At 37.9% G+C, this 22,316-nt stretch overlaps 1 protein-coding gene across 1 annotated transcript; it reads left to right on the top strand.

The window, feature by feature from the left end:
- Positions 1 to 359: 359 nt before the first annotated feature.
- On the top strand, positions 360 to 4,414 carry LOC137945727 (cytochrome c). The gene is made up of 3 exons (XM_068791721.1): positions 360 to 569; positions 3,203 to 3,336; positions 3,996 to 4,414. The coding sequence occupies exons 1-3, from the start codon at positions 458 to 460 to the stop codon at positions 4,092 to 4,094; spliced, it is 345 nt and encodes a 114-aa protein (XP_068647822.1). The 5' UTR covers positions 360 to 457; the 3' UTR covers positions 4,095 to 4,414.
- Positions 4,415 to 22,316: the final 17,902 nt, after the last annotated feature.

Consider the following 22,316-nt stretch of genomic DNA (forward strand, 5'->3'; position numbering starts at 1 on the left):
CTTTAATCAGACTCGACCAATTCAATGTCCGAGAACAAGGCTCTCAAAATACTTGCCCTTTCTAGAATCCTCGACGCTACGTGGAAAATGGAACACCCGTCGACACCAGGGTAATATAGGAATATTGACTCTCTTTTCCACCTTTTATGGCGTAAACCGAACATATGACTGGTCAACCGCCTCTTAAGCGTGATTCTTGTGGCAATAATAACCCTCTCTTTATTTGTTTTTTTCCTCGGAAATATTGTAAATTATTTGAAATTGGTAAGGTTATTTTGGACATCTCCATGCCTGGCGAAGAGCGCGCTCCCACCGTCCCGTGAGCCACCAGATCTGTAAAGTGTAATTGTGTAAATTGAAACAACAACGTAAGCCACGCTGTTGTTTTCGGCTGGAGAAGAAACCCTAGAAGCCTCGCGCGTTCTTCTGAGGTTGAAACTGTAAGTTTTGATTGGCGATGGCATCCTTTACTGAAGCTCCTCCTGGCAATCCCAAGGCCGGGGAAAAGATCTTCAAGACGAAGTGCGCTCAGTGTCATACGGCCGAGAAAGGAGCGGGACACAGGCAAGGTGGATCTCGATGCGCTTTTTTTTTGTTTTTATTTATTACCTTGAATAAATCAGTTCTCTATGTATTCTCTATGTTTTGCTTATCAACGAATCCGTTTGTGTTGATTTCTGTATTCTTTTTATCAGGTTTTAGTGGTGTTATGTGTTTTGTTCTGTCTGATCGGTTTTTATTTCATAATTTTTTCAAATTTGGATGTTCTTTTTTAAAAAAAGTTTATAAAAAGGTCATTGCGTAGTTATAGAACCTGCTATCGTTAATTTCAGCTAGTACGTTACTTTATTAACTTGTCCGATCTGGTGTTTAAGGTCGTGTTATTGGTTTTCTTAATCTTGCCGGATTGTTTCCATTAGATTTTGCCTAACTAGTGGCGTTTAATTTTTGTTATTCATAACATGTTTATATGTCTCCTTATCAAATCGCTTTTGTTTAAAACAAATTTGCGTGGTCAGATAGTATGCTCTATGTGCTTTTTCGATGTGGTGATGTTGCAAATCTGTTGATGAGTTTTGTGCTTTTTATTGATTTGATAAGGTATCGCTTTACTTTTCATTTTGCTTTTTATTGATTTTTACGCTTTTTTTGTTTTGTTTTTTCTTAATTAGCTTTACTTAACGAACATCTTGGACGAACTTTGGTTTGTTGTGAGGTGAATATAAGTTGGAAAGGATTTGTGATAAATCCCTTTTGTCTCCCGGAGGATTTCCTTGTTCTCGTGTTTTAGAGAGAACCCACTGGAAGTTTGATCTGTGTGGAATTTCTCTTTCCGTTTTATGTTTCGTTGGTGTCTGGATTCTTTGAGAGCCTCTCTTATTTAGCCTTATTGCTATGATAATGATTGAATGGAACATTATGATGTCCTGGCGTATGTTTGGAATTCTATGTGTCACATAGGAAATGTTATCTGAGCTCTGCAGAAAGATTCCCTTGGAAAGCTACTTTAATATTAACTCGCCTTGGATTTTATTGTGTGAACCCAAATAATTGCAATTATCATTCTTCGAGTGTAACAAAGAAACGTGTACATGGAATCCTGTCCTTCTCTGATGTCCTTGCTTTCTTATTCGAAAATTATATCCATTCACATTTGAGCTCTGTTTCATTCAAAATTGAAGTGGAGTCAATTTAGATCTTCATAATAATAGAAATTTTAGTGGGTACAATGAAAGTTAATAGGCCATATTTACGATTGATGATCCGGTTTTGAAGTTGTGCTTAGATATTCTTTTTAATCATGCTTTCAGCATGAGAAAAAGGAGATAAATTAGGAGGCTTACTTCCTGTTGTTGAATTAAGTTCATGCTCTGTCTGTCTTTGGACCGTTTTGTGTCCATTTGCTTCATTCAAATAAATCACATTATCATTTATAATTGTCTGTCCTTACCATATTTCACTTTGATTGGTCATTGAGTGATGGCTGCCAAATGCCTCTTTTAAAAAAATAGTGATGTTAGATAGATTCATTTTAGGTTTAACTAGCTTTATAAAAAAGCCTTGTTTCATTTTTTTCGAAATTAAAATAATTTTGAATTCTTTTGGATATCATGATTTCAAATTCTGTGTTGTCTTTGGGGAATGTCCCATCTTTGACTCTTTGATCAGTGCAAAGTGCATTTTTCAGTGCACCTGTATATTATTGTTTCAATTACATTGATGTTTTATGAGCAAATGTGATTGTCTGCTATGGGAAGCATACAGTATATAGTTCATGTATAGATCGAGCACTTGCAAGAATCTGTTTGCCAAGGGATAAATGAAGAGATCAGCTTAAGACAAGATATTTTGCTGATGTTTTTGTGGTTGAAGTGAAAAAGATTGTGATCACATGGTTTCTTGAAATCATTTTTTGGTACTTGGGCATGAGAAAATTTCTCTGTATTTTTTTTTATGTGAGTATATAACTATCCCCTTGCTGACACATTTTGGATTTATCTTTTTAAAAGTGGGTTCTTTATATTAGCTGATCTTTTATAGAAAATACTATATGCAACTGTATGGGCTCTTTCTATTGTATGGGTCCTAATTAGGTGGTGGGGACACCAGTATGCCACCGATCACCCGAGTGTATACCCGGAGGCATAGGGCCCTACCAGGACCCACCACTTTGTGGTTGGATGATTATCCACTTTTATGAGTTTTTTTATTATTTTATTTTATTTTAATGTTATCGGTTCCTGACTTACCTCTTTCCTACTCAAGCTCTTCTTCCCCTCTGCCTTCTGTTTCTTCACGGCCATTCTTTCTTCTCTTCTTCTCTTCTTCAATTCTCCAATCCCAGTCCATTATTCGTTAAGGAAGGTACTTACTTGAGATCCTGATGCTGTTCCCCATCATTAGGCCTGTATTAATTTTAAGAATGTTTATGATTCAGTGTGAAATATTATTTTGCTTAGAAGAAAGAATTTACATTTGAAAGCTGAAAGGTGCACCAGTTTGTTTGAAGGATTGGGGATTCCTTGTTGCCAAGTTCTCAAAAAGAAATCAATGGACATTGATAGCTACATTAAGCGCACAATACTACTGTTTATAAGATGTGTAATATTTGTATTTGTATACTTGTTTTCTTTGAAGCATCTTTTTTTTTCCTTATTTATTTTATTCTTTTCTGACTGCATTATTATATTGGATGTTGTAGGACCCAATCTGAATGGTCTTTTCGGGAGGCAATCAGGGACTGCTCCTGGTTACTCATATTCAGCTGCTAACAAGAACAGGGCTGTGATTTGGCAGGAGTCTACTTTGTACGACTACTTGCTTAACCCTAAGAAGGTAAGTTAGTGCTCTCCATGGTTATGCTTATTTCCAAGAGCATAAACTTTGTGCATCTGGAGCCTGCCTTAGTAGCAGGACATTTATATATGGGACTATTAGCTGTCAATAAAATTCACACCTGCTATCAAGAAAAGGATCAGTGTCTTGTATTTTTGTATTATTACTTCCTTGCACTGTTTTTCTCTAGCATCTAATCTTAAGAGAGGTCAAGTTGCTGATTCAGTCAGAGTTTGTTGAGACAAGAAAATCAATTATGCTATCTAGTGAAGGGGCTTTGAGATGCCACAGTTCATTCTTATGTGAAACTTCTGGGGTGATATTTCATTTTTTTCTCAACATTCTCCTTTGCAATGCTTTATACCCGGATCCTGAAACTTGAGGCATCAATCTAGAGAACCTGAAATTTTCAATTAGTGGTGCTGTTTGAGATAATGTAGCCCGAGGATCACGAGCATGATGGCTCTGTACTGTGGCAGAGTGCAGCCCAGCGACTCCTCATTCTTTCCAGCTAGTTACATTTGAAATTATTCTCTATATTGACTATGTAGCTAGGAGTTTTATATCATGTTGATACTAGTGAACGATATAGGAATGAATGTTTTTCTTGTTGCTTATAAACTAATCCGTCCTAACTTTGGTTGGGAATTCCTATGCAGTACATTCCTGGCACGAAAATGGTATTTCCTGGTCTTAAGAAACCACAAGAACGTGCTGATCTGATTGCTTACTTGAAGGAAGCCACTGCGGACCCTTGATGCATTTTGCTATGTGCCTGTCCTAATTTATCTGTTCCGAGTTTGTAGGAAATTTTTTTGGCAATAAGAGCTTCACAAAAAGGTCTCGTCCAATGCTATCTGATTCAAAGCAGACGAACTAAGTCAAAGCTTAAAAACTTCTCGTAAGATCCATTTCTGTGAGGTGGTAATCCTTGTATAACATTTATTGATTCTCCAGTACATTCCGTATGATGGTCAGCAGAATTTTGAACGAGTTGGTTTGATATAGATAAAAGTTTGTATTACTGCTACCTCGCCAAGGGGTATTATATCTTGAATTGAATTCTGAATTTGGTTTAGGTAAATCAGGCTCATGTTGCCGTTAGACGTTCTTATATAGTAAGAGAGCTAATGCGTTGGGAGAGTTAAAAAACACAATATTTGAGTAAATGTATATTAGGTATTATTGTTTAGAATAAATGTAGAATCTATGTCATGGTTATGAATTACTTTTCATTTGATAAGTTTATTTTATGCATGATTTATATGGATGATTCGTATGTTTGTAAAAGGGAATTTTAATGTTCTATCCCTAAGTCTTGAGTTACAATTTATAGTTGTGGAAGAAAGTTTACAATGATTACAATGTTCTTACGGTTAGGGGTAGGGGTGGCATTGAGTTGAGTCGAGCCCGAATCTGCTTATGTTTGAGTTATGTTTGATTTAAATATTTTGAGACTAGCTTCATCTCAAGCCTAAAATTGTTATTGAGTTAAGTTCGAGCTTTAACATATATTTAAAATTTTTTAAAAATATATATCAAATAAAATGTATATAAATTATGCATTCATTTTACATAAAATTGGGCATAACCTATATATATAATACATGTATAAGATTGGGCATAACTTCTACTTAAAATTGAGCATAATCTATATATATAATACTTGTAAAAAATTCGGCATGATCTTTACTTAAAATTGGGCATAATCAATATACATAATACCTGTATAAATACTCCATAAAATTGTCTATACATTCCATAAACACTCCATAAAATTGTTTATATACTCCATAAAATAGTCTAAACACTCCATACACTGTATAACATTATAAATAAACTCCATACAATAATAAAACACAACAAAATTAAATGAAATATCACTATCAATTTACCATCACCCAAATAAAAAACTATAAATCCTTTAAATAAAATCCTATTACTATTTGAGACTTACTAGAAAATTATAAGAAATATTTTAAATTTTTCTTAGGAAAGTTAAATGGACCTCTTATTGCCTTTTCTATGGAAATAAATAAAAAATAATAATTAATCTAATATATTATTATACTTAACGATAAATTTTTAATCACATAAAATGTCAAACACAAAATTGCTATGAAAATTACCTCATACTCAAAGTATTATATCATCAATTGTCAAATACTTATTCAAAATTTTTCTACATGGTTTTCTAACTATCTTGGAAAGAAAATCTTATTTATAAAATTATATGATTTTTTAAAAATAATTTATAATTAAAAAAATATTTTGAAAAAACATGAGGCACTAATGGTCCCTATATTTATACTTAAAATGTTTTTTCGATATTTATTGAAAAAACCACTAATAGTCTCTAGGAACGTATTTCTACTACAATATCTTTTCAATTTCTTTAAGAGCTATGAGGAAGGGACAAATTTTTTTTTTCCTTGTCTGTAATCTCGCACGTAGGGTGGATTTGAATAAATTATATATAAAATTATGCATACATTTTTAAAAAATATAATGATAGGGGAGGTTCAGGATTGAATTTCAATAATGGATTAAAATGTACCAATATTAATCTTTTTTACTCCAATTATTGTCTAGCTTGTTTTGTAATTTTTTAATCTGGCCATAATTTATTATGGCCTCCTTAGTGCCCCTAGATGAAAATTTATATTCTAGGAAAAACTAAAAATATTTTTCCTACGATACATATTCCCAAAAAAACCTTTAAATAAAATTTTATTACTATTAGTGACTTATTAGAAAATTACAAGAAATATTTTAAAATTTTCTTAGGAAAGTTAAATGGACCTTTTATTACCTCTTCTAGGGAAATAAATAAAAATTAATAATCAATCTAATATATTATTATACTTATCGATAAAATTTTAATTAAATAAAATATCAAACACAAAATTGCAATGAAAATTGCTTCATGCTAAAAGTATTACAACATCATTTGTTAAATACTTATTCAAAATTTTTTTATACAGTTTTCTACTCCATCTTGGTACGAAAATCATACTTAGAAAATTATATGATTTTTAATAAAATTTTTCAATTAAAAAAATGTTTAAAAAAACATGAGACACTAATAGTTTATAGAAACTTATTTCTATAAATTTTTTTTTAAATTTTTTCGTGTGGAAAAAGTTTTTTTTTTTTTTTTACTTTATGATCTCGCATGTGCGAGATCATCTTCGCGCGGGGGAGGGGGGAGATTATTTCTCCCCTAATTTCTCCCTTGAACTTAGGTTCTGGGTTTCTGCCGAGATGACGTGGAGGGAAACGGTGCCGGGGAGGACCTATTGTCGGGGATGACGGCTGCGACGGAGGCGGCGGTGACAGAAGCGGCGGCGACGGAAACAGAGGCGACGACGAGAGGAAGAAATCGAACGGACGGCCACAGAGGATGCCGGCGAGCAGCTGTGACGACGGTAGAGACGGCCGACAAACAGTTGCGATGACGACAACAACCGACGGGAGGGGCTCGGCGGTGACGAGGGGAGGAAATTCCCCCCCCCGCTCTTGATCCCGCTCCCGATCCGACTCACCTCGAGCCGGCTAGCGAGCCGACGAACCGAACCTGGCTTCGGTCGAGCTCGGCTCATTAAGGTAAATGAGCCGATTTCGGTGTTCGAGCTCGGCTTGAGCTCGATAGATAACCAATCGAACCGAGCCGGTACCGAGCCGAACTTGAGCCGACTCGGTTCGAAGCCACCCCTAGTTAGGGGTGGCATCAAGCCAAGCCGAGTCCGAACTTGAATATGTTCAAGCCGAGTTTGATTTAAATATTTTGGACTCAGAGTTTGAGTTAAACCCATGTTTGAGCCTAAAATTGTTATCGAGCTTGAGCCTAATAATTTTAACTGAGTTTGAGCCGAGTTCAAACTTTAACATTTATTTAAAACTTTAAAAAAAATACATGTCTCAAGTTCGAGCTCCAATATATATTTAAAACTTTTCAAAAAATACATGTCAAATAAATTGTATATAAAATTATGCATACATTTTACATAAATTTGGACATGACCTCTACTTAAAATTGGGCATAAGGGTGGCATTGAATTTGAAGTCCGAACCTTATTCAAGCCGAGTTTGATTTAAATATTTTGAACTCGAGCTCGAGCCTAATATTTTTAATCGAGTTCAAGCTTGAGCCTAAAATATATGTCAAATAAATTATATATAAAATTATGCATAAATTTTAAAAAAAGAATGATAGGGGAGGTTCGGGATTGAATCTCGATAATGGATGAGAACGCATCAATATTAATAATTTTTACCCCAAATTTTGTTTAGCTTATTTTGTAATTTTTGAATCTGGCTATAAATTTACTATGGCCTCCTTAGTGCCCCTGGTTGAAAATTTTATATTTTAGGAAAAACTAGTGCCCCTATGATACATATTTTCAAAAAAACCTTTAAATAAAATCTTATTATTATTAAAATAAATATTTTAAAATTTTCTTAGGAAAGTTAAATGGACCTCTTATTGCCTCTTTTTAGGGAAATAAATAAAAATTAATAATCAATCTAATATATTACTATACTTATCGATAAATTTTTAATCAAATAAAATGTCAAACATAAAATTATTATGAAAATTGCCTCGTGCTCAAAATATTACAACATCAACTATCAAATACTTATTCAAAAATTTTTTATACGATTTTCTAGCCCATCTTGGCAGGAAAATCTTACTTAAAAAAATATATGTTTTTTTAATGAGAATTTTCAATTAGAAAAATGTTTACGAAAAACATTAGGAACTAATAGTCTCTAGAAACGTATCTCTACTAAAATGTCTTTCCAATTTCTTCAAAAGAGAAAGAGTTTTTTATTTATTTTTATTTGGTTATGATTTTGCACGAGCGAAAGTTGTGCGGGGAGGGGTTTCTCCTCTTAACTTTGGTATCAAGCTCGTTAACGAACCGACTCGCGAGCTTGTGAACAGAACCATGGTTCGGTTGAGCTCGGCTCGTTAACACAAACGAGCTTTATCTGGATCTCGAACTCGATTCGAGATACAGATAAATCTAGTCGAACCGAGCTTGAACTGCTCGCGAACTGGCTTAGTTCGATGCCACCCATACTTACGGTTATAAGTTTTATAAAAGAATAGACATAAATATAAATATATCATCTTATTTTATTACACCCTTGTGTTATCTTTATAAACATATTACTTAATTATTTTGTTTGCCATCTTTTGATGTGGGAGAGTTATTTACATTTGTGCTACTTTTGATGTTTTCTAATACTTCCCTTCAAGTTGGGGGAGAGAAACACCCTATATACTCAACTTGTTGCATATAGTGGTTAAAATCTTGGATGTGATTGGTTTCGCAAGAATGTCTGTTATTTGTCCTTGTGACGAAACATACCTAAATTATTCCTGTATAAAGTGAAAGTTTACCTGAATATTTTTTTTCTTCTTGTGAAAGACCGAATTCGAAGAGATATGAATAGTTGCTTGGTAGTCACTAGGGGCGGCATTGAGCCGAGCTGAGCCTGAATCTACCTATGTTCGCGCCGAGTTTGATTTAAATATTTCGAACTCGAGCTCGAACCAACCCCATCCTCGAGCCTAAAATTGTTATCGAGCTCTAATTTTAACCGAATTCGAGCACCAACATACATTTAAAATTTTCAATAAATACATGTTAAATAAATTGTAAATAAAATTATGCATATATTTTACATAAAATTAGGCATGACCTCTACTTAAAATTGGGCATAACCTATGTATATAATGCCTGCATAAAATTGCCTATACACTCCATAAACATTGCATAATATTATGAATAAACTTTATGCAATAATTAAACAAAAAATTAAATGAAATATCAATATCAATTTACAATCACACAACCAATATAAATTTATAAACTATAGCTCTTTCTCTTCATGCTAGAAAGCAATATACTAAGTCCCCGCATGAGAAAAATCTCCACCAATGACAAAAATAATAAAATAAATTTTATTATTGTCAAATAAAAAAATGCTCTTCCACTACTAGTTACTTAATGTAGTTAAAAAATTTTTAAATTACCATGATGGGAAAAACATGAAAAATCATGTAATTGGTAGTATTATCTCCACAATCTTCTTTTCAGGCTATAATCATAAAACAAAATTTTAATAAATAAAACTAAAAAATATTATGGTAAATAATTATTCAAAATAAATTCACCTTTTGATTTTTCTTGACACCTTGAAGAGCCCAAACCCAATCACGGCCACAAATCAAAACTTGAATTGTATTTGGTGCCAAGGAAGAACGATATGTGGTTATTACTCTACCACCAACACTAAAGGTATAATCTGAAGCTACTATGGATGTGAGAATTATAAGGATGCCTGCTGCCATCTTAGATAATACCCAAAATTTCATATGATTCACTTTTCACTATTCTAAAACATCAAAATTATATTATGAAGTTTCCTCACAAATATACACACCTTCTTGAAGATAATTTTCTAATTTTGACCTTGGTGAATTAATTACTTCTACTTGTTTCACATAAGTCATTAACTTTGACCAACCCGAACTTGATGAAGAATATGACCTACGATTTGTGGAAACACCCATAGAAGTAATACTTAACACAACCCTTGCATTTCTAATATCCACATTATTTAAGGATACATATTCATCATAAATCTCATATAAGGTACGTCAATTAGAGAGACACAATAGTAGCAGCTGAAATGTGTCAGAGTCCAAATATCACGTACCAAATAAGGAAAATCTTTAAAGAGGACCCATAAAATAATTCGTTGTGAGTCCATCAGAAGGTTATGCACCAAATAAAGTAAGGCGCTAGTTTGTCGTCCTCCCGAAGCTGCAAGATACTAAGTTCAAGATACCAAGCAGTAGAAACGATAACTTCTAACAGAAAATTTCTCACGCCAACGAAGGATGAGCAACTGAGACGATCCAAGACAGCAATGAGCACGGATTAAAAATACCAACTGAAGTGGAAAAATAGAGCTTGCCCAGTTCCCAGAATCAGTAATGAAGCAGGAGACTGATTCGTCGTCTAGAAATGACAACACAATGATGAACCAGCTCTTGCTGAATATCTGGTGAGCTGGTCAATTACCGAACCTATTTTCGGATGCCAACAGGTTATTTCCCGAAGGTAAGAAAAATAAATCATCCCGGCTGGAATCTGATATCTTCGGAAAAAAATATGCCAACGCAGAACTAATCTTGGATGATCTTCCGAAAAAACATCCGTCAGAGTTGGATGACAACGGAGACAGTTGCGTTGTCGATTGGATTAATCTGACTCGAAAAAAAACCCTCTAGAAATAAGAAAGATGGAATAATGATCTGTTGTTACTGTTCAAAAGGTTGGTGATGGAAATTGCCGTTCTTCCAGTAATAGACGATTGACAACATTGGAGGGGGAAGACGAGCAATGCACTCTTGCTCCATCTGTCTCTATTCCATTGTCTTTCACTGCCAGGTATTCTCTGCTTAAAAATTCATTCTTTTTTCTTACGAGGTTATCAATGTCAACGGCTCGGACGATCATCAACATTTTCTCTTTGACTCGGAGATGCTTGTCTTCTAAAGCGGGCGGAGCGGAAATAGTGAGTAAGCCATCAGCAACAGTGCCTTGGACAACCGAGCTTCCTACTGCAAAAGGGAGGCACACAGAGGAAGTGACAAATACCCACGTAAAGATGGCAATTGTTCCTTGTGGAGGTACGTGGGTTGCTCAATGGGGAATTCGGCATTAAGTGATGTTAAGATCTTCATCAGCACCATGCATGATTCCATATGTGCACTATTGAATATTGGATCATTTGTAAACTCTCAACGGCATAGGGGAACATGGCTCATTATCAAAGCTGACAATGACTACTATTTTGTCCTAGGAGTGCCAAAGAATGCTAGTAAATTTAAGATAAAAAGTGCATATAGGAAGCTTGCTAGGAATTACCATCCAGATGTCAACAAAGAACCAAGAGCGGAGAGGCGGATGAGATGCTCAAATCATACAAGGAGGAGGCTGCCTGCCTACCACCTTGGATACAATTACGGGGGAACTACACTTGCCGGTTGGCACTGAGCAATCAGTCGAAGTAGGTGTACAAGTGGAAGAGAGAAAATAACAACAATATGATGAAAAAAATTAAGCAACAATATCAGCAAAGAAAATAATGAACGGTTCTTTGAATCTTGAAAAACCATATATGTGAGTCCTGAAAATCAATGCTCTAATACTATGTTGATTTTCAAGACTCCATGGATTAGCTCATGGAGAAAAGGAGAGACAACATATTGGGAGAAAGGAGGAGGAAGAAAATGGTCGTGGACAAGTGTTCTAACCCTCTCCCTGAAGCTCAATTTATAAATGAATATGATTACAATATTAAAAATACCCCTGACACTTAACTAATTACATCAATGTTATCTTTATCAGATGAATCTTTATTTACCATCATGCCACCACTGTGTGGGCCTATGAGCTTCTCTTTGGTATGTGGGTTAGAGCCCATCTTTTACCTCTCTTGGAAGTGTAAGTTTTCCTTGGTCTTGTGGGCTTGAACCCATCTTTTAACACACTTGGACGTATGGGTCAACCTTGGTCATGTTACTCTATGGAGAAACATGAAAAGGCACGGTGGGGAGAAAATAGAAGGAAGAATGAGGTTATGGACTTGTATCCTAACCCTTTTCCTGAAGCTCTATTTATAATTAAATAAAAGTACTATATTATAATTATGCTCTTCTTCACCCTAGAAAAATGAAGAAGAGACAATAAACATAAACTATTTACATCAATGCCAACCCAATTACATCATTTCTTCCAACAATGGGTGAACTAACATTCTTCCTTGGACTTCAAGTTATGCAAATAGAAAATGGAACTTTCATAAATTAGTCTAAGTACAACAAAGGATTGCATAAGAAATTCAAAATAAAAAATCTTAAGCCAATTTGCACACCCAAGAGTTCGTCCTTGAAACTTGACTCAAACAACTCAAGAAACACTATAAATAAAAAAAATTATAGGAGCATGGTAGGATCCCTACTTTATTTGTTGGCTAGTAAACCAGACTTTATGTTCTCAGTATGCCTATGTACTAGATTTTAGTTCGATCTTAGAGAATCTCACTGAGTGGCCATGAAAAGAATTTCCCATATCTGCTTGGAGAACCAAACTTAGGATTTTGGTTCTCAAACTCTTCTATCATAGGTCTAGTAGGCTACTCTGATGCCGATTTTTTTGGATACAAAATTGACAGGAAGAGTGTGGGTGGTAGTTGTCAATTACTTGGAAATATGTTTGTTTCTTGGTTTTTCAAGAAACAACAATTAGTTGCCTTATCTACCACAAGGCTAAATACATAGCTTGTGGAAGTTGTTTTGCTCAGCTCCTATGGATGAAACAACAACTAGAGAATTATGGCTTAGAGCAAAAGACATATAAATACATATAAATACATATAAAAACATAAACCAATAATTAAGAGTCTTGCCACATTGTAGAAGAAAAAACCCCTTAATGACGTGATTAATGAAAGAAAACAAAGGAACAATGGAGAAGACAATATTTACGGTGGTACGGCTATGCCTATGTTCACTAGAGCGACGACGTGTAATTTTCACTAATTTTAATTAGGGTTACATAATCCATATTTATACTAAACCCTAGAGGTATTTGTGTAGGAAAGACACAAATACCCCTGTACAATAATACTCCCAACCTTATGTATAAGCCATATACTCAACAATCTCCACCTTGGCGAATATTCACCCCTTAAGAAAAAGAAAGCATAACTTAGGATTCCACCTGGAACAAGCAATGCTTGAACTTATCTGTAGTAACATGCTTTGTCAACATGTCTGCTGCATTCTCATAAGTGTGAACTTTTTCAAGCAGTAGTTTACCTGATGAAACCAATTCCCTGATCCTGTGAAACCTCACATCTATGTGCTTGGTCCTCACATGATACACCTGGTTCTTTGCCAAATAAATGGCATTCTAACTGTCACAATGCAACTAAACTCCACCTTGTTGGACGCCCAGCTCCATGACCAACCCTGTAAGCCACAAAGCCTCCTTGGCAACCTCAGCTACTGCCATATACTCTAACTCAGTAGTAGATAGTGCAATTATAGACTATACCATGGACTTCCAACAAATAGGTCCTCTCACAAGAGTAAATACATAACCTATGGTAGACCTCCTGTCATCCAAGTCGCCTGCATAGTCTGCATCCACATATCCCACAGCTGAAGTGACACTCTGTTGTCTGCTGAACATGTTGCCATAGTTTTTAGTACCCCTAAAGTATCTGAAAATCCACTTGACTGCATCCCAATGCTGTTGACCTGGATTCGAAAGAAACTTGCTAACCACGCTGACAACTTGTGCCAAATCTGGTATCATACAAACCATAACATACATCATACACCCCACTGCACTGGCATATGGGACCTTTGATATGTCATAAACTTTATCATCTGTCTTTGGGCATTGAGCGGTAGACAATCTAAAATGATTCGCCAAAGGTGTACTTACTGGTTTTGCATTACCCATGCTTAACCTGTCCAACACCTTCTCAATATAGCTATACTGAGATAGCCATAATCTCCTGGAAGCTCTGTCCCTGCGTATCTCTACCCCAAGAATCTTCTTGGTTGCACCCAAATCGTTCATGTTAAATTCTTTGTTCAATAAAGTCTTCAACTTGTTGACCTCACTCATACTCTTTGCAGCAATCAATATATCATCCACATAAAGTTGCAGAAAAATAAAAGAATCATCATCAAGGCTTTTCACATAAACACAACAATCATACTCACATCTTTTGTAGCCAATCCGGGTCATGTAAGAATCAAATCACTTGTACCACTGCCTCGGAGACTGCGTCAGCCCATAAAGTGATTTCTTCAAATTACAGACCAAATATTCCTATCCAGGGTGACTAAACCCTTCTAGCTGTACCGTGTAAATATGTTCCTCCAAGTCACCATGAAAGAAAACTGTTTTTACATCCATCTGCTCCAACTGCATGTCTGAATGTGTTACTAACGCCAACACTGCCCTGATGGAGGTGTGTCTAACCACAGGGGAGAATACTTCATCATAGTCAATCCCTTTCCTCTGTGAGTAACCCTTTGCTACTAGACGAGCCTTGAATTTTCACCCCTCTTTTTATGATATTGTTTCTTTCTTTTTATACACCCACTTGCACCCTATCCCTCTCTTCCCCTTGGGAAGATACATGAATTCCCATGTCTGGTTTTTATGCAGAGACTCCATCTCCTCCACCATAGCACCCATCCATCTACTTTTCTCTTGGCTTTGTACTGCTTCCTGAAAATTAGTAGGATCTTCGATACTAGTAATAAGTACATAAGAAACCAAATCTTTAAAACCATACATGGTAGGTGGCTTGATAGTGCATTTGGGTCTGTTTGTGGCTGTACAGTGATGCTGCTGAACACCTGAGTTAGAACTTTCTGCATGCTGAGTATCCTTTTCTCTACCATGGGTCTCTAGCTCCACCTGCACCACATGCTCATTGGTGTTGCAATTTTCTGGCAACTGTTTCTCTTCTTCTTGAGTACACTGCAACATGGTTTTTTCATAAAAAACCACATCTCTACTGATCACCGTTTTGTTTGCCTTCGGATCCCAGAGCTTGAAGTCTTTCACCCCTTTCTAATAGCCCAGAAAGATACATTGTCTAGACTTCACATCAAGCTTCGAGTTCTCCTCACTAGAAACATGTACATAGGCTGGACAACCAAACGCTCTCAAGCCAGAGTAGTCTACCTCACTGCCTATCCACTCCTCCTCTGATACTATCCCATCTAGTGTTGCTCTAGGTGATATTTTAATTGAGAAACATGCCATATTCACTGTTGTTGCCCAAAAGTTCTTTGCAAGCCCTGCCTTCAACCTGAGACATCAAGCTTTTTCAGCTATAGTTATGTTCATCCTTTCCGCCACACTGTTCTATTGCGGTGTCTTGCATAATGTGAAGTGTCTCTTAATTCCATGTTGTTCACACAACTCCTTGAACTTTGAGTCTGTGCACTCAATACCATTGTCTGACTTGAGTCATTTAATCTTCCTCCTTTTCTGGTTTTCTACTTCAGCTTTCCACAACTAGAACTTAACAAACGTTTCTAACTTGTGCTGCATGAAGTACACCCAAACTTTTTGCGAGTAGTCATCAATAAAGGTCACAAAATACATGTCCTCTTCGAGATGCTATTCTTACTAGACTCAAACATCTGAGTGAACATAGTCATAAATCCCCTCAGTCTTGTGTGTGGTGCCTTGAACTGCAATTTATTCTGTTTTCCAAGAAGACAAAACTTCCAGAAATCAAGTTTGCATGTTTTGACACCCTTCAATAGATTTCTCTTGTTTCTTCCACGTTCCTGGTTACTCTTCACCACAAGTCCTTTACCTTGTGAAGTCTCATCACTAGCTTTTTTCCTCTGATGGAAGCCTAATAGAGCACTTGTGATATCCTCCAATTCGAGAATTTCTTTCCCCCACATTAGAGTCGAAACCAAATATTCATACGTAGGAGAATTCGGTAGGAAATTCAGCAACATTAACGTCTTGTCTTCGTCTTCGAACTTCACATCAACCAACCTCAAATCACTAATGAGCTGATTGAAAACGTTGATATGGTAGCTCAAATCTGAGCCCTCTATTATCTTAAGACCATAAAGTTTCTGCTTAAGATAAAGCTTGTTCGTCAACGACTCGGACATATACCGACTTTTTAGTTTCAACCAAACTTCCTCCGGTGATTCCTTATCCATGACGTGATACATCACGCCATCAGCCAGATAATGCCTAATAGTCGCCACAACCTTCACTTCCATTTCTTTCCAATCCATATCATCCATTCCTGCCAGTTATTTTTTTGTACAACGCTTTCAACACGCCCTACTATACTAAAAGGTCTTTCACTCTCCTCTGCCATAATCCAAAATTCCCAGTTATGTTGAATTTCATCATGTCAAAATTTCCAGAAGAAACCTCAGTCACCTAACTTGGGTTTTTTGTGCGAAAAATCTGGATTTCTAGTGTGGCGTATGCACAGAGAAGCCTCAACATCTTAAAAAATCGAATCTCTCGACGAGACGAATCCAACACCTCCAAAATCACCTTAATTGGACGTCGAACGAGCTGTCATGGGCCACAAAACCATACCTGCATTGAGTGACATGACCCAGACCAATCGGCCCAGACCGGGTTGAACGAAACCGGGCCGGGTTGAACGGAACCACGTTAAGTGAAACGATGGACCCGACCCGTCGTCTTCTTCACCGCACCGATGTTTTAAACAGTGGGGGATGAAAAATAGACTTCTGCGGCGACGGCAACGGCAGCTGGGGGTGCATTGTGGTACGGAACCGGCGACGACAATGGGAGGGAGTGGTTCGGCTACAACGACGACTGGATCGTCGGCGGTGGTAGCGCTAGAGAGGAGATCGTCTTCTCTATGGTTTTCAGAAAACTGCTACTACCGGCGGAAGTCCTAGGTGTGGGTTATCATCAAACGACGCATGAAGGAATCATCCTGACGAAAATGGTCTCAAACGACGCTACAATCTCTCTGTTTCCAGAAATAGAGACTCTTCCTGACGCGTCGTCGCCGAACTGGAAGTCTCCCTGAAGCTCTGATACTAGTTGTAGAAGGAAAACCCCCTTAATGACGTGATTAACGAAAGAAAACAAAGGAACAACGGAGAAGACAGTATTTACTCTGGTTTGGCTATGCCTACGCGACGGTGTGTAATTTTCACTAATTGTAATTAGGGTTACATAATCCATATTTATACTAAATCCTAGAAGTATTTGGGTAGAAAAGACACAAATAACCTTGTATAATAATACTCCCCAACCTTATGTATGAGCCATATACTAAACACACATCCTATTGGAAATCTTTTTATTTACCTTTTGTACTCTTGGGTTACATTTAACATCTATCTTAAGAGACAAAAGCTTCAACAAAGTATAGCCCCGATACTAACAAGAGAAGTACTCCCATTACCTTTTACCATAAGCCAATTTTGGTCATAGAATATTTTATCTAATGGAAGGGAGCACGAAAAGAAGATGCATTATGGGAGATTGAAAGAGAAATAGAAAGTGAGGTACCCATACTTGAACCTTGGGGACAAGATTGGTCTTAAAGGGAAGATGGGAGGGGAAGGGGGGAAGATTGTTGCACTCCACACACTTACAAGAGGTCTACAAGCTCAGGGAAGAGCACATGGGCAAGGAAGAGTCAATTCCACTGAGTAAAGGAAAAATGGAAGAAGATAGGAGGATGAGGTGGCACTAGCTCAAGAGAGGGGTAAGAATGTCCAAAAAAAACTTCCAAAAGGGGCACCACCTCACTTAGGCCGCTAGAAGTCTCCAAAAGAGGCTTAGCGCCTAAGCATGTGGGTGACCATTCGACCATTATTATTCCAAGAAATAGTTAGTGAAATGGAGAATTTGATCATACTTTTATACAAATAAGAGTAGATAGCAAAAGACGATCCTCCAACTTGAGGGACATCACAGAGAGCAAACGGCGGCTCTTGACTAATGAAATTAATGCAAGCTATAAAAAGAGGGGGACTTCTCCAACCAAACCAGAGTAGCTTCGTAGGACTTTTGCTCTCTCGAAGCAAGCGAACTATAAGCGAGGACTATTGAAACAAATGGGCTGGATCTTTTATTGATTCTCATCTTGATCTGCTTCCTTTTTTCTCTCCCAATCTTCCTGCTCTATTTTCTTATGTTCTTTCCCTGTACTCTACTGTCATTCATCTTTCATTTCTATGATAGGACCCAGGAGCTGTTTAATATTTTCTTGTTATGAAAAAACCGATGACAACAAAACAAGGTAATCCCACGACACAGATTTTACGTGGTTTGGCAAATTGCCTACGTCCACGGGAGTTGCTGAGGAATTTTTATTTCTTGAGGAATCAGTATACAAAGTGGGGACAACAACTATTGCTCTATTTCTCTCTGTGACGAGAGTCCAACAGTGTCTTCTCACTGTTCCTGCTGCAACAAGTCCCCGAAATCACTCTCTGCGGCGTCGTCTATGGGAATCCAAACCCCTCTCTGCTCCGACAGCACCATCGAAGCTTCATGCGACGGTAATAAACCTCCTGAACCTCCTATGTTCTGACAGTACCGTCGAACGACAGTACTCATGGCGACGGCGACGACACCAGTGTTGTCTGTGGGAATCCGAACCCTTCTCTGCTCCGACAACACCGTTGAAGCTTCACGAGTCCGAGCGTTGCCTCTGGGCCCTCTCGCTTCCGGGTTTGAGAGCTTCTCTCCGAGACCCAAGCCTTGCTTGCAGGTCACTTCCGGTAACAGCGTTGGCGTCGCTACGTTAAGAAAGCTCCTCTGTATCTGATTCCCGAGCTTTCTCCCTCTTGCCGCACACGCCAATGCAGAGATCCGAAGTCCTGAGAAAGTCTTGTTTTTCCCCCACGTTTCTGTAAATCCCGAGACAGAGATAAATCAAACAAAGAGATACATGTTTTCAGCTTGAGTGTAACATACACAAATATAAAAAGAATTGCAAAATTCTCTCCATGTCCTACTCGAACACTGTGGACCAAACTCCATAGTACTCAACAATTCTCCCACTTGGTGACTGGTTCACCCACTGTATCGTCGTCTTCCTCAAACATAATATCCTCCACCTCTGCAATTCACTGCTCCTTATCTTCATGCTAAAAGACCAACTAAAGTTGCGCACAACTTTAATTTCTCAAGTGTAACACCCTTCATGGACAACTCCTACTTGCTAGAATTTTCATCTTGCAAGGTTTCTTCGTAACTCTGCGGTTTTCCACCATCTGTCAATAGAATATAATTCAAAGTAGGTGAAAAACATTGTGGAGGCCAAATAGTCTTGACTGACATGCGAACTGCAGGAGTGGACAACTCTGGATCTAAGTGTGGAATAATAAGAATGGGTGCATTGGACCCACTCTCCCCGTCACTCACATCTCTGCACCGCACGATGGCCTCTTGTAGGTCATCTAATCTCACGAACTCGGGCTCCTGAGGGGTTACTTCAGCAACTGTACTGGACTTGTCTTTGTACAAAATCTTCTCATTGAAGATCATATTCCTGCTTCTTATAATCTTTCGACCTTGATCATCCCAAAAACGATAGCCAAATGCCTAGTCTCCATAGCCAATGAAACAACATTTCTTTGACTTAGCCTCAAGTTTACTACGAGCATCAAAATCAACAAGAACATAAGAAAGACAACCAAAAGTTTTAAGGTGAGAAAATTTGACCTCTTTCCTGCTCCAGGCCTCCTCAGGAAATCCACCATCCAACAGAACTGATGGCCCTCTGTTTATCAAGTAGACTGCAGTGCTGATTGCATCTGCCCAGAAAGTAGGTGGTAATCCAGTGTGCAGCCTCATGCTTTTAGCACGCTCATTGATGGTTTTGTTCATACGTTCAACAACTCCATTTTGTTGCGGTGTCCTAGGGATGGTCTTCTCCATTCTGATACCCAGAGCTGCACAATATTCCTTGAACCCGCCATCAATATACTCACCACCATTATCAGACCTCAAACATTTTAGTTTCAAGCCTGTCTCTGTCTCAACCTTGGCCTTCCAAAATTTGAACACATTAAATACTGAAGATTTATGCTTTAAAAATAAACCTATACCTTTTTACTGTGATCATCAATAAACATGACATAGTAACGAGAATGTCCAAGGGATGCCACTGGGGAAGGTCCCCACACATCCGTGTGCACAAGGTCCAGTTTTTCTTTCTTCAATGTTTTGCCACTTTTCAAGAAACTGACCTTATTTTGTTTCCCCATAATGCAACTCTCACACATACCGAGATCAACTGATTTCAGTTCTGGTAGCTTGCCTTTGGACAACAGTTTTTTCATGCCATTCTGATTCATATGGCCAAGCCTGCAGTGCCAGAAATCTGTTTTGCTTTCTGCAACGGTAGTAACAATAGTGTTATTCAAACCAGTAGTCAAATAGAGTGTACCGGTTTTCTTACCTCGAGCCAATACCAATGCCCCTTTGGTAACCTTCCAGGTGCTATCTGAGAACACCACTGAATGGCCACAATCAGCAAGCTGCCCAGTAGAAATGAGGTTCTTCTTCAACTCAGGGATATGCCTGACCTTTTGCAATGTCCATTTGTTCTTGTTGGGGAGTGCAATGTCAATGTCTCCTATCCCACCACGTTCAAAGCCTCTCCATCAGCCAGATACACCTTCCCAAAATCACATGCAATATATTTTTGCATTATCTCTCGATGGTAAGATGTATGGAAGGAAGCCCCTGAATCCAGTATCCAGTCATCAACTGGACTATGAACTTTAAACAATAGTGCATCATGTACTTCTTCAGTTACCACATTGGCACTATCATGCTTGGTCATCTTTGGGTTTTCACAATTCTTCTTTATGGGGCCAACTTTACCTTAATTCTAACAAGTTACCTGTCGACCAGGCCTTAACTTACTCTTGCCTCTGTTCTTTGATTTTGATCTGCCTCTGTTTGTCATGTGATCTCCCCCGAGAATCAACATTCAATGTTGAACTCGAACCCGAGGTCTCGCTTGAATCCCTCCTGTGCACCTCCTCAGCCAAAATCAAATCACAAATATCATTATATTTCAACTTTGATTTACCTGCAAAATTATTTACAGCCATTCTCATGGATTCCCAACTATTTGGCAATGAAACTAATAGTATCAGTGCATGTATCTCATCATGAAATTTAATTTCAACGGATGACAATTGATTTGTGATAATATTAAAATCATTCAGATGTTGTGCAACAGGTGTACCATCTGCCATTTTCAAATTGAATAATTTTTCATCAAATAAACCTTGTTATTCGGTGAAGGCCTTTCATACATACCTAACAAAGCCTCTATGAGACCCGTAGTTGTCTTCACCTTGCTGATGCTGTGTGCAACGGATCTCGACAGGGTTAACCGAATGATCCCCGGAACATGTCGATCCAATAGATTCCAATTGGTCTCCAATTTTTTCAGTTTCTTCCCCAATAGTGGAAGATGGAGTTTCCTCCCATAGAGGTATTCCTCTATCTGCATCCTCCAGTATCCAAAGTCCGTGCCATTGAACTTCTCGATCCCCGATTCCTTCACTTCGTGTCTAGCCACCGTTTTTCCTCATCCGAACCTCGGCTCTGATACCAGTTGTTATGAAAAAACCGATGAGAACAAAACAAGGTAATCACACGGTTCGGAAAATTGCCTACGTCCACGGAAGTTGCAGAAGAATTTTTATTTCTTGAGGAATTGATATACAAAGTGGAGACAACAACTATTGCTCTGTTTCTCTCTGCGACGAGAGTCCAACAATGTCTTCTCATTGTTTCCGCTACAACAAGTCCCCGAAACCACTTTCTGTGGCGTCGTCTGTGGGATTCCGAACCCCTCTCTGCTCCAACAACACCGTCAAAGCTTCAAGGGTGCAAGTGTAGCCTCTGGGCCCTCTCGCTTCCGGGTCCGAGAGCTTCTCTCCGAGACCCAAGCCTTGCTTGCGGGTCACTTCCAGCAACAACATTGGTGTCACTACGGTGAGAAAGCTCTTCTGTATTTGAGTCCTGAGCTTTCTCCCACTTGCCGCACAAGCTGAGCACAAGCTGACGCAGAGATCTGAAGTCCAAAGAAAGATTTGTTTTGCCCCCACGTTTCCGTAAGTCCCGAGACAAAGATAAATCAAACAGAAAGATACTCGTTTTCAGCTTGAGCGCATAACACGCAAACATAAAAAAGAATTGCAAAATTCCCTCCAGTGTGGACCATACTCCACAGTACTCAATAAAACTGGGTGATGGTTGTTTTTTTTTTTTTTTTAGCCTTCTTTGTCATCCAAGCACAAGTTATTTATGTTGAAGCAATTGCCAAGTTCCAATATAAACTGAATTGAATGGGGTAAGAAG

Source organism: Aristolochia californica, unplaced genomic scaffold (assembly GCF_029961685.1).
Source record: "Aristolochia californica isolate CCGP_79_NKW_82.1479 unplaced genomic scaffold, dmAriCali1.0.hap1 SCAF_12, whole genome shotgun sequence".
Lineage (NCBI taxonomy): Eukaryota > Viridiplantae > Streptophyta > Magnoliopsida > Piperales > Aristolochiaceae > Aristolochia > Aristolochia californica.